This window comes from Nannospalax galili, unplaced genomic scaffold (assembly GCF_000622305.1).
Source record: "Nannospalax galili isolate Female #2095 unplaced genomic scaffold, S.galili_v1.0 scaffold1224, whole genome shotgun sequence".
In the NCBI taxonomy this organism is placed as follows: Eukaryota; Metazoa; Chordata; class Mammalia; order Rodentia; family Spalacidae; genus Nannospalax; species Nannospalax galili.
Window position 1 is genome coordinate 325,509 of NW_008351701.1, and position 14,259 is coordinate 339,767.

A 14,259-nucleotide genomic window follows, 5' to 3' on the forward strand; every position below is an offset into this window, starting at 1 on the left:
GCTGTAGGTAGTCAATGGTGGGGGAGGAGGGCAGTCACATCCCTCAGTGGTGTAGCCCATGGTAAGCTGCCCTTGCTGTGGTAAATAACCCCCCACCCATGCTTATGCAGGCAACTCTAATTAAATGCAGTGAATACTGCTCTCGCTCTCTCTCTCTCTCTCTCTCTCTCTCTCTCTCTCTCTCACACACACACACACACATACACCCATGGAGGTAGGAGGGGGGCTTTTGAAGAAGGGGTTCATCAGGAGAGGGAGGAGAATAATAGGGGATGTGATCAAGGTATGTTATGTACATATGAAATTGTGGAAGAAAAATAAAGTCACATTGTTATTTAGCATTCTCAAAGTAACTGTGCATCCAGCAAGGCATGGGAACAGATAAGCACAGCAAGAACTCAGCCTTAGTGGAGAAGACAGTAATCATTCAAGAATGACCACAATTCGCTGTTTTCTTGCAAAACAGCAGCCAAGTGTCTATGGGACCCACAACAGGAACAGTCCACAAGAGATGAGATTGCCTCGTGTTGTGCTGTTTTATTGCTGAGGAAAGGATAAAATAATTGCTGGTCACACAGGAGGTGGGAAAACATCTGCCACAGAGCTTACAGAATGGGTATCTGAGGACTGGAAAGGCATTCTGGGAAGAACAACAAACAGTCTTTTAAAGAAGTGGTGCCTCAGGGCCTACAAGATGGATGAGCAGGTAAAGTGCTTGCCACCAAGCTTGATGACCTGAGTTCAATCCTTATAAACCTCACAGTAGAAGAAAAGAATTGATTCCTGCAAGTTGTCCTTTGACCTTCACACCTATACACTGTGGCATGAGTGCACACACACACACACACACATACAACCTCACCACCGATCCTGATGGCACAGAGGCACAGAGGCTGTACCCAAAACCAACCAGGCTGGGAGTGTGGCTCTCTCCTGCAATCCCAGCACCTGCTAAACTGAGGCAGGAGGATTGAACTTTGAGGCCAGTCTTGGCTACATAAAAGTGAGACCCTGTCACAAGAGAAGGTAGGGAAGGGAAGGGACGAGAAAAAGGAAAAGGAAAAAGGTCATCTCATGTCAGTCAAGAGTCTGAATGGGAAGAAATCTTAGGACTCTGTTGGTCAATTTGTTTGCCTGTGATTCTTTTGCTATGAACAGGAGTAATTTTGGTTTTTTGTCTTTTTGAGACAGAGTCTCCCTGTAGCTCCAGCTGGCCTGGAACTCATTCACAGGGATCACTTGCCTCTGCCTCCCAGAGTACTGGGATTAAAAGTGTGTGCCACCACGCCTGGCTAAAGCATTTTTTTAGTCATCTTTATTTTTTTATTTTTATTTTTTTGGTGTTTTTGAGACAGGGTCTCCATGTAGCCCCAGCTGTCCTGGAACTCACTATGTAGACCAGGCTTGCCTTGAACTCACAGATATCTGCTTGCCTCTGCCTCCCGAGTGCTGGGATTAAAGGCGTGTGCTACCACACCCAGCATATCTTTATATTATTTTTAATTGTGGTAAAATATGAATTTTACATGAAACTTAACCATCAGAGCCATTTTTCAAAGCACGCTTCAGGGCCATTAGGTGCATTCCCACTGATGGATCTGTTTGAGAAAGCTCTTTGCTCTTTCTATTGAGCAGTGAGGCACGAATGCATACTTGGCTCCTTAGACTATCTAAGGCCCAGTACTGCAGTCCGACAGACCAGGGCTTCTTAAACTTTTTCTACTCACCACCCGTTTTTGCCTGAGAATTTCTTAAAAATTATTTTATGTGCATGAGTGTTTTGCCTATATGCAGGTAAGTGCACTATGTGCATGAAATGCTCACAGAGGCCAGAAGAGGGCATCAAATCTCCTGGAACTGGAGTTATAGATGCTTGCTAGCCACCATGTGGGTCCTGGGAACCCAACTGGGTCTGCTGGAAGAACAGCCAGTGCTCTTAACCACTGAGCAATTTCTCCAGCTCCTTCCTGAAAATGTTTATGCAACCCCAGGTATACATATGTATAAAATAGGCACACAACTCAAACATTTACCACTAATAAATCATAAAGAAATAAATGTATTTTGAAACAATTCTTTCATATTCATATAATTTTACCATTAAAGATGAAAGGAATTTTGTATATTGAGATGGTTGCACTTGTTTATTTTTATACCAGGAATTAAATCTTGATTGAATATTTGCTGCTGCAGGATGTAAAGCATCTTCAGTGTTTTTCAGATGTAGAATTGTCAGTGCTGAGAACACTGCTTTACCTAAAATATAAGTACAAAATGCAGAAGTGTGTTTAGAGCCATTTCAGAAATTGTTGGGAATTCTGTCCTTATCCCTAACCAAAATTCATTGGATATTTTTTTTTTTTTGTCTTTTTGAAACAGGGTCTCCCTGTAGCCCCAGGCTGGCCTCAGTCTCGTAGAGATGCACCTGCCTCTGCCTCCCAAGTGCTGGGATTAAAGGCGTGAGCCACCACACCTGGCTTTTTCTTTTTTTTAATGTTTGTGTGTGCATGTGAATGTATGTATGCGTGTTCACATATGTGCAAGTACATGTATGTGCACGTGCATGGCCTGAGATTGACACAGCACATCTTCCTTGATTTCTCCCCACTTTATTTATTGAGGCAGGATCTCTTCTTGGATCCAGCACTCACCAATCTGGCTAATAGAGCAAGCCAGTTTTCCTCAGGAATCCCTTGACTCTGCTTCCTAAGCACTGGGATTGCAAGCAGGCCAACACATCCTTCCAGCTGTTATGTGGGTGCTAGGATCCAAACATCAGTCCTCGTGCTTACATGGCAAGAGCTTTATCCACTGAGCCATCTCCTCACCTCCACAACAGCAAATTTTAAAATCAAACATTCTAATCCAACCCGATGCAAAGGTATTCCAACCTGATATATGCTGAGGACTGTTAGTCTCTGCTGTTCATAGTTTAGACCATTACGTTTCTGTAAAAACAGAAAACTTAATACGTACAGTGAAAACACTGCAGCTCAGAACATACAGTAATCTCACATCTGAGCCAAGGTGTTCCAAGCAGGGCTCCTTGTCTTGGGTGGTGTAAGGGATGTACATACAAAGTGTACCTGTTGCATCTAGAACTAAGTGAAATTGTGCAAAATAGCACAGCTGAGCACTTCCAGAAACACCTAGGATTCATTATACATTTGATTCTAAATTAAGTGTTGGCCATTGCATGTTTAGAAACCTTTTACTGCCACTAAATTTCTCACAACCTCCATATTCAGTTCCGTGGCCACAATTTAGAAATCTGAAGGACAGACCAAAACAATAGCGTGACCTTTGGGGAGTGCTGCTGCACCCAGAGCCGTGGCAGAAGCTAGGGGGAGGGGTGGGGACCGTGGCAGGAATGCCCTCTTCCTCCCTGGCACAGGGAAGGCCGAGTACAAATGGAAAGGTGGGGCACGAGCAGGCACAGTCATGGTTGGCCTCCCTGTCCTCCCCAGCTTAGGGCCAGACCAGAATGTTCTGACCGTTTCTATAAGTCATGCAATCTCTGCAGACTTCATGTTCTAATCTATGATTCATTCTCATATTCTCTCTCTCTCTCTCTCTCTCTCTCTCTCTCTCTCTCTCTCTCTCTCTCTCTGGGGTTGATAACCAGGGCCTCACATGTGCTAGGCAAGTGCTGTCCCACTGAGCCCACACCCCCAGTCCCGTAGCTCTAAAGGTATGGGTGTATTATTGAATGACCACATGGTTGTACATGTACAGTACAAATCCACACAAACTTGTGAGGCTTCATGGGTTGCAAAGAAGTTGTGACACCTATTCTGGGTTTATCATGACACAGGGCTGGGTTAGATAGAGGCAGCACTACCCAGAATCAGGACCAAAGAGCCTCACTCTCATGATCACAAACAACTGGACCAAGGATACACTAGAAAGTGGGTATGGCCCATCCGAGGTCACACAGCAGCTCAGTGGTGGAAGGTGGGTTTGCAGCCATGGTTATAACTTCAGCTCATGTAAGACCCAAGAAGAGGGTTTCCAGGGACTCCTGAGGCTCAGGCCAGGACTGAGCATATAGGGATAGATAATATATTCAAGGGTCATGAAACCATCAACAAAGGAGTAGGGAGACATACTCCCTGGGTGGGGTCCTCATCCCTTTTTCTGGGCCACATCTGGAATTGGGTCCCAGGTACCCTCCTCAAGACAGGGCTCTACTGCCTTCACCTCTGACTTTTCCTGGAGCATGTGGAATGTCTGAGGTAGGCTGGGGTGTTATGAGGACAGTACTGAGGATTAGGTACCCTGTGCAGGCACTGGCCAAACCCAAGCCTGTGAGCATCCCTGCTCTTTGGAGTGTCCCTCTGTTAGGGGCATTTATCTTTTCTTCCTCCTCCTCATTCTCTTCTTCCTCCCTAACAACAGGAGCTACAGGTCCTGTGTGTGCATGTGTCTGTATCTGTGCTTATTTGTGTGTGTATGTGTGTGCATGTGTATCTGGAAAGGATTGTGTGCATGTCTGCATATATCTGTATACAAGTGTATGTGTGTCTGTGTCTGCATCTGTGTGTATGTGTGTCTGTATGTGAGATGCATGTGTGTGTCGGTGCCTGTATCTATTGTACATGTGTGTCTGTGTAGGATGGATGTGTATATGTCTTTGTGTCTGTAGTAATTTGTTTCTTCATTGCTGTGACAAAACACTCTGGCCACTACCAACTTAGGGAGGAAAGGGTTTATTTAGCTTACATATCCCGGGTCACAGTTCATCAGGGAGCCCAAGGTAGGAACTCAGGGCAGGAACCTGGAAGCAGGAGCTGGAGCACAGGCCATGGAGGAATGCTGCTTACTGGCTTGCTCCCCAGCCCTGCTCAGCCTGCTTTCTTATACAACACAGGCCCACCTGCCCAGGGGTGGCACCACCCACAGTGGGCTGGGCCCTCCCACATCACTCATCAAGAAGATGCCCTTCAGACATGGCCACAGGCCAGTCCAATAGAGGCAATTTCCCGATTGAGGCTCCCTCAATCCAGGTGTGTCAAGTTGACACTAAAGCTATCCAGCAGTGTCTGTGTAATTGTGTGTGACTGTGTGTATGTGTGTTTTTATGTGCATGTATGTCTGTGTATGTTTGTGCAATTATGTGTCTGTGTATGTGTTTATATATGTGTGTCTATGTCTATGTTTGTATGTGTATCTGTATATGTGTGTGTCTGTATGTGTGTGTGTTTCTGTAATTGTGTGTATTCTGTGTATGTGAGTCTGCGTCTATGTATGTTTGTGTAATTGTGTGTGTGTGATGCATCTTACTATATTCTGAAAGCAGTTGGGGCGGGGGAGCATCCTTGCTGTCATTTTCAGGCAAGGAAGCAGGCTCTGAGTGTGCTTTGGCAGTGGAGGGCACCATGGGAAGCTCTCCACACCAGGCTCTAGTCCCAGCTCAGCCTTCAATCTGCTGGGACATCTTGAATAAGTGGTTGCCCCTCTCCACCCCGCTCTACTCTATAGTACCCCAATCCCTCCCAGACTTCTGTTCCTGGCCAGGGGAACTGAAAGGCCATTATCCCAACACACTGTGAGCCCACCTGCCTTTGAATCCCCAAAGAGGGAAGAGATGTAGGGAACCCCATCTTTTGTATCTCAGCAGCCACAGCAACAAGCAGCAGTGACAGGGGGTTGACCTTGCCAGGACACAGCACCATGGTCTCCCTGAGCCTTGGGAGACCTGCAAAGTTTACTGCCCCACAGAAATGCCTTCCTCCTATGAGGGTGGCTCTGAGCTCCAGGGGTGTCTAGAGTCTGTCACAGCTTCTGAAACTGAGTTTGAGGACCTATTCTCCCCAAAATGCAAATGTCACTATGTAATGGCTGACAGGACCAGAACATTTCCTGTAAGCTAGGCATTACACTGAGGGGTCTACAGACATTATTTCAGTTAATACAAATTCCAATTCCATGAGATGGTTTTATTATCTCATTTATAGAGACAGACAAGAAAGGTTACTGCTCAGTGCCAGAGGGGGTACGGCTGAACCGAAGCCCTCAGCTTCCTCTGTTGACCCCAGGTGACTCCACCACCCAGGGCCATGGTCCCAGGGCCACTGAAGCCACCACTGGTTCCAGGCTACGGGAGTTGCTTTCTGGCTGGGGTTCCCAGGTAAAACTTAATGACGTATGGATGATTACAAGAAAGCAAGCCGAAAGCAAGACCTTTGTGCCTTGGAAATTTGTCTCAAGTCAACTAGTTGTTTTCCAGCCCTTTCCAGAAGGAATACTCAGAGCTGGGACAGTAGTAAGAACTTCCAGCAACAATCAATTTTGAGGGAAGCACTGCCCCTGCTTTGACCAGCAGAGTCAAGGAGAAGGCCACTGCACACAGTCACCTATGGCAGATCTGTGTTGGTGATCGCTGTGGGGGCTGGGAAAGGCCCTGGAGCAGCCACCCTGGGGTAACTGAGGGAACAAACACGGAAAACGGGGGACGTCAATTCTTATCTGGAGCTCATTAATGGGGAGAACATTAGTCAGCTGTGAAAGCCAAGATAGGTTGATAGGCCTTCAGGTGGGCAGGGGCAAGGTGGGGACAAGGCCACCATGGGAGAGACAAGGAATTGGCAGAAACTCCACCTCTACCCCACGTGCCCAAATCCAGGATGGAAAGGCCCTATAAAGGCCCATGGGCCAGCCTCCCCAGATGCCCAGAGAAAGAGAACGAGGAAGAGGGCAAAAGGGGGGGAGAGCCACAGCTCTGGCCCTGACCTGAAGGCTAGCAGTATGTGGGAACTCCGCTCCATAGCCTTCTCCAGGGCTGTACTGGCCGAGTTCCTGGCCACGCTCCTCTTTGTCTTCTTTGGCCTTGGCTCAGCCCTCCAGTGGGCGAACACCCCACCCAATGTGCTGCAGATCGCTGTGGCCTTTGGCTTGGGCATCGGCACCCTGGTGCAGGCTCTGGGCCATATCAGCGGTGCCCACATCAACCCTGCTGTGACTGTGGCCTGCCTGGTGGGCTGCCACGTCTCCTTCCTCCGTGCTGCCTTCTATGTGGCTGCCCAGTTGCTGGGAGCTGTGGCAGGGGCCGCCATACTCCATGAGATTACACCGGTAGAGATCCGCGGAGACCTGGCTATCAATGCTGTGAGTAGCCTGAGCTTTTCCCCTTCCATGAAGGGCAGACGCTGAGGACCCCTTGTGCAGGATGAGATGGGTGGTCTGGTCCTGAGTGAGGAGACAAAGAGAGTTGCTGGAGTCAGAAACAGAGCCTCCTTAGGAGAATCAGGGGAGAGGGCCACTGTGTCAGCAGGTACAGGATCCTGGTAGCTACCTGTGGAACTTCCATGCAGTCCCACCAAGGAAGAGTAGCCTCAGGTTTCTGTTGGACTTGATGGGAGGAGTGAGCTGGAATTCAGCAGAGCACAGCACCCTAGATGAGCTGATGAGCACTGACAAATGAGCTGGGCCTTTTGGGCTGCAGGAACCTCAGTGTGCAAGGATTGATTAGAAGAAAGGGACCTGACATTTCTGCAGCACCGGCTATGGGTGGACCCACCACAGTGCTCCTGCAAGCCATGCACTGACAGCTCTGCAAAGAAGGGATGGGCAGGCTTGTTTGTCAGGGATGTGAGAAAATAGGTTCCAAGAGAGAAATACCACACAGCCCTCAAACCCGAGCTCGACTTCAAAACCCATGATCTTTCCCTCAACTAACTGCCCTAAGCCAATGTCAGAGCCTTATCTTGCAAATCAAGGCTTAGGAAGGGGAGTGGTACAGCAGAACTTCTAGACTTTGCCAGTATCAGAGAAGGTACTAGAACCTAGAGGAAGGCTGCAGGAACGAAGCTTCTCCAGTCCTGGAGCAGACCCCTGGAGCTTGCCAGCCAGTGCTGATTTCATGCCAGTAGTTAGCAGTACGTACCTTCAGCATTTTGAGAGATGAATGTGAAGCTACAGTCCCTCCCCTCTCTAGTCTGTGCAGGCTTGGGGACACGAGGTGCCCTGTCCCAAGCCAGGAAAGCAAGCGCCTCTCATGCTCCCTCCCACATTTCTCATCCCTGGACCCTGTACAGAAGACTCCAAGGCTATCTTCTCCCATGTTGAGGTGGCGTCCTCACTAGAGGGACAGAGTGTGCCCATTTGTATTAAGAATTAAATGAGTTCATTTTGCAACAGGGAGACGCCCAGTTAGAGTCAAAGAACTTCCTGAGAGCACATCCCAGGCTTTCTCGTAATAGCGAGGCACAGGGAACCCTTAGGCCCTGGGGGACACCCAATCTTCCTCCTCCATCATGTCCTAGCCCACTCAGAACTCAAGAGCAAAGGGTCCATGAAGCACCTGCAATTTGTTCCTCTGCATTGACCCATCTTGTGTGGTGGAGGAAACCTTGCCTGGCTGGAAAGAGGGTCCATTTAGAACACCCAGAATGCACAGTGTTCTCTGACACCACCAAGAGCCCAACTTAGCCCCCAGGAAGTTGCCAGTGATGCAGATCAGCCCTGTGCCAGGCCAGATACTTTCTCAACCTTGGTATACCTGTAAGGTCATTTCTGAGCACCCCCTCCTCCCACCCCACTTTAAGATGTAAACTAAAGTTCAGAGTCCTGTAGATTCAAATCATGAAGCAATAAACAGCATCATCTAGAAATAGCCCCAGCTGTGTGCCGGCAGACGACATCTATACTGTCCCCCTCTGAGCAGCTGTGGGGCTGGGGCTCTGTCTTTACTGTCCTCTGTTCTCCAGGGTCTGTTTTGTCATCCCCATTGCACAGAGACAAGACAAATACCATCCTCCAGCAAATCAGAGGCCTCAAAAATGGCAGCCCCCGCCCCCAAGCTCTTTTCCCTGTCCCTGGGAGGCTGTGGCAAAGTAGGGGTTGAGGCTAGACTCTAGAAAGACCCAGGGTGATACAGCAATGGGGGCTCAGGGCCTGGAGAAGGAGCATGGGAGTTAAGAGCCGTCACAGCTCCACCCTGTGCAGTGCTCAGCCCCACGGGGCAGGGTGTGGCATACAGGATCACAAAATCCACAGAGAAATCCAGCACTGGGTGTGACCAGGTTATGAAACTGGCTCCTAGCTCAGTCCCAAATTCTCTCCTTACCCAGAGCTGGGGCTGTAGGGACCACGGGTTCCCACATGCCTGTGGAGGATTCATCCTCAGCACTCTAGTGCTCGCCCCATTTTGCCCATCCTTTATAGGCTGTGTAGGGAGCAACCCACCGGGCAGAACCAAAGCCTGGATGCTAAGGGGGCAGGCAGGAATAAGGGGGAACTAGCCTATGCTGGCCTCATACTGGAGTGGGTTCTTAGACCCCATTCCTGGAAGCCATACGATCACAGGAAGATGGACCTAGCGTCCTGTTACATCAATACGACCTGGAGATAAAGGCCTTTCTGTTACCAGACCCAAAGCTCCCTGCTGCAATGGAAACCTCTTCCCAGAATCTGGATTTCAGGCTCTCTGTCATCTCACACTGCAGGCACAAAGCTCAGCCTCCTCATCTAATAGCTCTGGATCTACCTCCCAACTTCAGGCTATCCCTCCATCCCCTGCTTCGGGGCCAGGATCCAGGAAAAGGGGCAGTAGGTGTTTGCAGCTAAGGTGTCTGGGGAGCCTGTATTCTGGCTTCCAGCCTGGAGGCCTCCCTGGAGCCAAAAGCAGGTGTAAGAAGTAAGGGCAGGCAGTGTGATCAGTGTCCCTGTGCTCATCCCCTCCCTCTCTCTCCAGCTTAACAACAATGCAACAGCTGGCCAGGCCGTGACGGTGGAGCTCTTCCTGACCCTGCAGCTGGTGCTCTGCATCTTTGCCTCCACTGACGAACGCCGCAGTGACAACCTGGGCAGCCCTGCCCTCTCCATTGGTTTCTCCGTGACCCTGGGCCACCTCCTAGGGGTAGGTCATAGCCGCAGTTTCCAGCCTCCCTGTAAGGACCAAAACATACATCTCCCTCTAAGAAATAGCTACCCAGGCCACTGTAGAGACAGATACGCAGAACTCCCCAAAGCGATAGACACAATGATCCCCAAAGGGACAGTCACCTGGAATGCCCAAGAGGGACATGTAATCAGAAACTTTAGCTCCCAGGCTCTCCTAAAGGGCAGCTATCCTTCCAGCCCCAAGAGAATACAAACAGGGGCATAAACATAAAGTTAATTGTCCATCCCACCCATTTTAATCTGAGGCCAAGTACTAAAGGAGAGGATGAGGATGCTGTGCTATCTTGTCCTCATTCCCCTTTCTCTGCAACGCCCAACTCCCTCCCACAGATCTACTTCACTGGCTGCTCCATGAATCCTGCCCGTTCCCTGGCTCCTGCAATTGTCACTGGCAAGTTTGATGACCACTGGGTAATGGCTGAACCCCTGCCTTCCCCATTCCTAGAAACCATCCCAGAGGGAGAACAAGGGTTAGGTAGCCTGGGGATGGACGGTGCTGTTCTGCATGGGCTCCCCAAACCCTCTTTAGTCATCCTGAGACCCTGGGAAGCCTTGTGTTCCACCCTTTAGACCTTTGTCTCCCCTCCCTGTGCCTGGCTATATATGGAGATAACAGTCTGCTTTTTATTGACTTCTTGGGGAAATGAAGTGAGCTTCTGTACATAACACAGTGCCTGGCATTCAGAACTCGATAAACGATATTTACAGTTAACAGTCATGTAGCACCAGCTGGGTTCTCTTCTAAGTGCTTTTCGAATCGTAACCTATTGCCACATCTCTAGATGGTAAGCATTCTTACAAGGAAAGGAAACAGGCACGGATGGGGTGAGTGACTTGTCTAAGTTCACACAAGTGGTGGAATCAGGATTCACAACTAGACAGCCTGGTTTAGTCCCCCCCCCACACACACACATTAAGTCCTCCACAGCTCATGCTGGCACTGTTAATCGCATGAGTCATTACTGACTACATCTGAGGTACGGAAGACCCCGTTCAGCCCAAGAGAGCAGCATATCCAGGCGTTGTTGCCAGCCTTGATGAGTGGTGCCAGCGCCCTCTCCTCTCGCCCCCAGGTCTTCTGGATCGGACCCCTGGTGGGCGCCATCATTGGCTCCCTCCTCTACAACTACCTGCTGTTCCCCTCGGCCAAGAGCTTGCAGGAGCGTCTGGCTGTGCTCAAGGGCCTGGAGCCGGACACTGACTGGGAGGAGCGCGAGGTGCGGCGGCGGCAGTCGGTGGAGCTACACTCCCCGCAGAGCCTCCCGCGGGGCAGCAAGGCCTGAGCGCCGCCGCCGCCGGCTGCAGCGCACCGCACAGCGCCGCCAAGGTCCACCCTGTCCCAGCTCCCCCGGGCCCGAAGTTGGCGCTCAGTGCAGAGCAACTGCTTCCAGCGCCGGTGAGCGCTGAGAACCGCAGGAAGGAGCCCGCGGGGCCCGGGAGCCTGGGCTGGCAGCACCCCTGCCCCTAAGCTGTGGCCTCAGGGATCCTTGGCACCCTTACAGGGGAACCAGGGACTTGGGGACTGAGCCGGTGGGGCGGGTGGGAGAACAGGTGAGGAGGAGATGGAGAGCTCTGGAGAGCCCGGGCTTGGTGCTGGGCGAGAAGGGCATAGATGTGACCTTGAGGGTCTGGATTGGTGTATCTGCTTTTTGTTAGCATACAAGTGCCTGTCCATCTCCGCGAGCCTCTCTCCTTACGTGCACCAGGTTCTGCCTGTGCCTGTGTGTGAACAGGAATGCCTGTGGTGCAGGGCCTGGGGACTTCTCACTCCTGCTTTGCGCTCCCCCTCCTCCTGCACCCAAAATAAATCCACTTCTTCTGCAAGCCGATGAGTTCTCCATAGCAGCCAGCCCCTGGAAAATGGGGGGTGAGGATGGTTTCCAAACTCTGCTATGACCTTCCTGGAGGAGTCCCCCAAGCACTGGGCCCCAAGACTTGCCAGGACTCATTGCTGAAAGCAGGAGCCCTGTCACACATAGCTACGGATAGCTCTCCTAGACATGAGCTCTGGGGAAAGGAGACCTGGGTGGGAGGGCTCCTCAAAGGGGAGGAAGCAGGCATATGAGTGTGTGCCTGACCTCTAGCCCACGGAGCTCACACCCAATGATTAGTCTTCCATTTGGGCAAAGAAAAGCCCTCTGTGGGGGCCCCAGCTTTTGTCCTGGGAGAGGGGGAGATTTGCAACTAGACACTTCTTGAAACAAGACACTCAGTTTCGCAAGTGAACCCTCTCACCCAGCACACAACACACGCCTATGGCTGGCAGGGCAAGGCACTTAGGCATGCAACCACCGGCACTGGGCAACACCCCTTCATCACCTGTTGTTCCCCCTCCCCTCCCCAGGAATCTTTGTTCCCTCCTCTTCCTCTCTCCCTGCCCTATGCTATACCCTCTTCCAGCCTGACAGTTACTGTGGACCTTGCAACCTGCTATTCTCAGGACCAAAGAAAGGAAACGACTTGTTCAGGCAGAGACAGGTTGGAATCTAGAACCCAGGCTTCTGAATGCCCAGGCTGGGGCAATGGTTCTCAAATGACATTAGCTGGATTAAGTGAGATGATGCGTGTTATGATGCTGTGTGAACTGTGACTCTCAATACCATTATCATGCATTATTAGGATCATTTTCATTATTTCTGCTTCCTTGGGTAGGTGGAGAAGGCAGGAGAGGCCAGACCTTTAGCCTCCAGTAGTCGAAGCAAAGGAGGGTCCCCGGGCCCCAGGATCCAGACAGAAGAAGATGGGTTTGGCGCTGGCCCCATCTGGTCCAGCCTCTGAGCCCCTCCTTACAGCATGCATCCTGGCAATTCTTCCACTTCCTTCCTCTCCAGCTGCTATTTAACTAATTTAAGGATCACACCTTGAGCCCCTTCTCCCTGTCTTCTGTCATCCCCACGATCTCAAGGCCTTTGACTGCTTCTATCCCCACATCACCAGCCTCTTCATCACCCCGTCACAGGACTGTACATAAGAGACACTTCTCTTATATGGCATGGTGGCGCATGCCTTTAATCCCAGTACTTGGGAGGCAGAGGCAGAAGGATCTCTGTGAGTTCAAGGCCAGCCTGGTCTACACAATGAGTTCCAGGTCAATTGGGCCTACAGGGAGACCCTGTCTTTAAAAAGGAAAAAAAAAAAAAAAAAAAAAAGGAAAAGGGAGAGAGATACTTCTGTAACTGAGCCCTGCCCCTTCTGTCTTCTTGACCAAAATTCTCTGTGGAGGTAGAAAGAGACTGCTCTGGACCGTATGAGCAGTGACGAGGACGCTCCCAAATTCCAACAGCTGGTGACAGTGGCTTGACCTCACCATTAGGGAAAGAGGAGCATCAGAGACCCTAGTGATTTCTGGGGCTGTCTCCTGATAGCCAGGTGTCCTTGTCCTAAAAGTGCAAAGGCACCAGGCACCTCATCCCCACCCACTTTGCCCCAGCATACCCCTCTAGATAGCATCTAGAACTTGTCTGTAGCACTTTCTGGGATACAGCTGCCCCCAAACTAAATATGAGATCCTTACCACTTCAAGTTCCTTTTGCCCTTATTAGGGCCAGAGATCGAAGTAGGATTCTAAATATGAGAGGGTGAAGGGAACAGTTACTGAGCTTCTGTGTGTACCATCAACTGGTATACCCTCCTCTGTGTTAGTGTGTCTGATCTGAAAACAGGCAGGGTCAAGAAGGGTAATCACCTTCAACCAGGTAAGGTTTCACTATTTCTTTTTTCTTTTTTTTTTTTTTTTTTTTTTTTTTTCCAGGGCAACTCCTCCCTGTCCCCCCAGCTGTGCTTGAACTCACAGAGATCTGCCTGCCTCTGCCTCCCGAGTGCTGAGATTAAAGGTGTGTGCCACCACACCTGGCTGGTTTCACTATTTCTAAACCACTCCCTTAGCATCCCAACCTTGTGAGATAAGCAGAATAAATAATGCTCTTCCCCGGCTGGAGAGATGGCTCAGCAGTTAAGAGCACTGACTGCTCTTGCAGAGGACCCAGGTTTGATTCCCAGCACCCACATGGCGGCTATGAACCGTCCTTAACTCCAGTTCCAGGGGAATCCGAAGCCCTCTTCTGACCTCTGTGGCATTGCACTCACATACATGCAGGCCATACACTCATACACAAAAAATTTAAAAAATAATAATGCTCTTCCCATCTTATAGATTCAGAAATTGAAGTTTGAGAGGCCGGCCTAAAGTCACACAGTAGTTTGCAGTGGAGCCAAGACTTGAATCAGGTCTTATGCAAAAATTCCATGATCTTTGCACTGAGGCAAGCTGTAGGCTGTTCCTGAGATCCCCTGACAAACACCAGAACACTCAGCCCAGCCCAGCCCATGTTCCCGTCTTGTAGGTCAGACACACCC

General features: G+C 50.2%; 1 protein-coding gene across 1 annotated transcript; it reads left to right on the plus strand.

The window, feature by feature from the left end:
- The first annotated feature begins 6,672 nt into the window (after window positions 1-6,672).
- Aqp2 (aquaporin 2) lies at window positions 6,673-11,194 on the plus strand. The gene is made up of 4 exons (XM_008848758.1): window positions 6,673-7,107; window positions 9,695-9,859; window positions 10,234-10,314; window positions 10,977-11,194. The coding sequence occupies exons 1-4, from the start codon at window positions 6,748-6,750 to the stop codon at window positions 11,184-11,186; spliced, it is 816 nt and encodes a 271-aa protein (XP_008846980.1). The 5' UTR covers window positions 6,673-6,747; the 3' UTR covers window positions 11,187-11,194.
- Window positions 11,195-14,259: the final 3,065 nt, after the last annotated feature.

Coding starts and splice junctions, on each gene's coding strand:
- Aqp2 (XM_008848758.1), top strand. CDS start 6,748: ATGTGGGAACTCCGCTCCATAGCCTTCTCCAGGGCTGTACTGGCCGAG. Junction 7,108..9,694: donor GAGACCTGGCTATCAATGCT/GTGAGTAGCCTG, acceptor CTCTCTCTCCAG/CTTAACAACAATGCAACAGC. Junction 9,860..10,233: donor CCCTGGGCCACCTCCTAGGG/GTAGGTCATAGC, acceptor TCCCTCCCACAG/ATCTACTTCACTGGCTGCTC.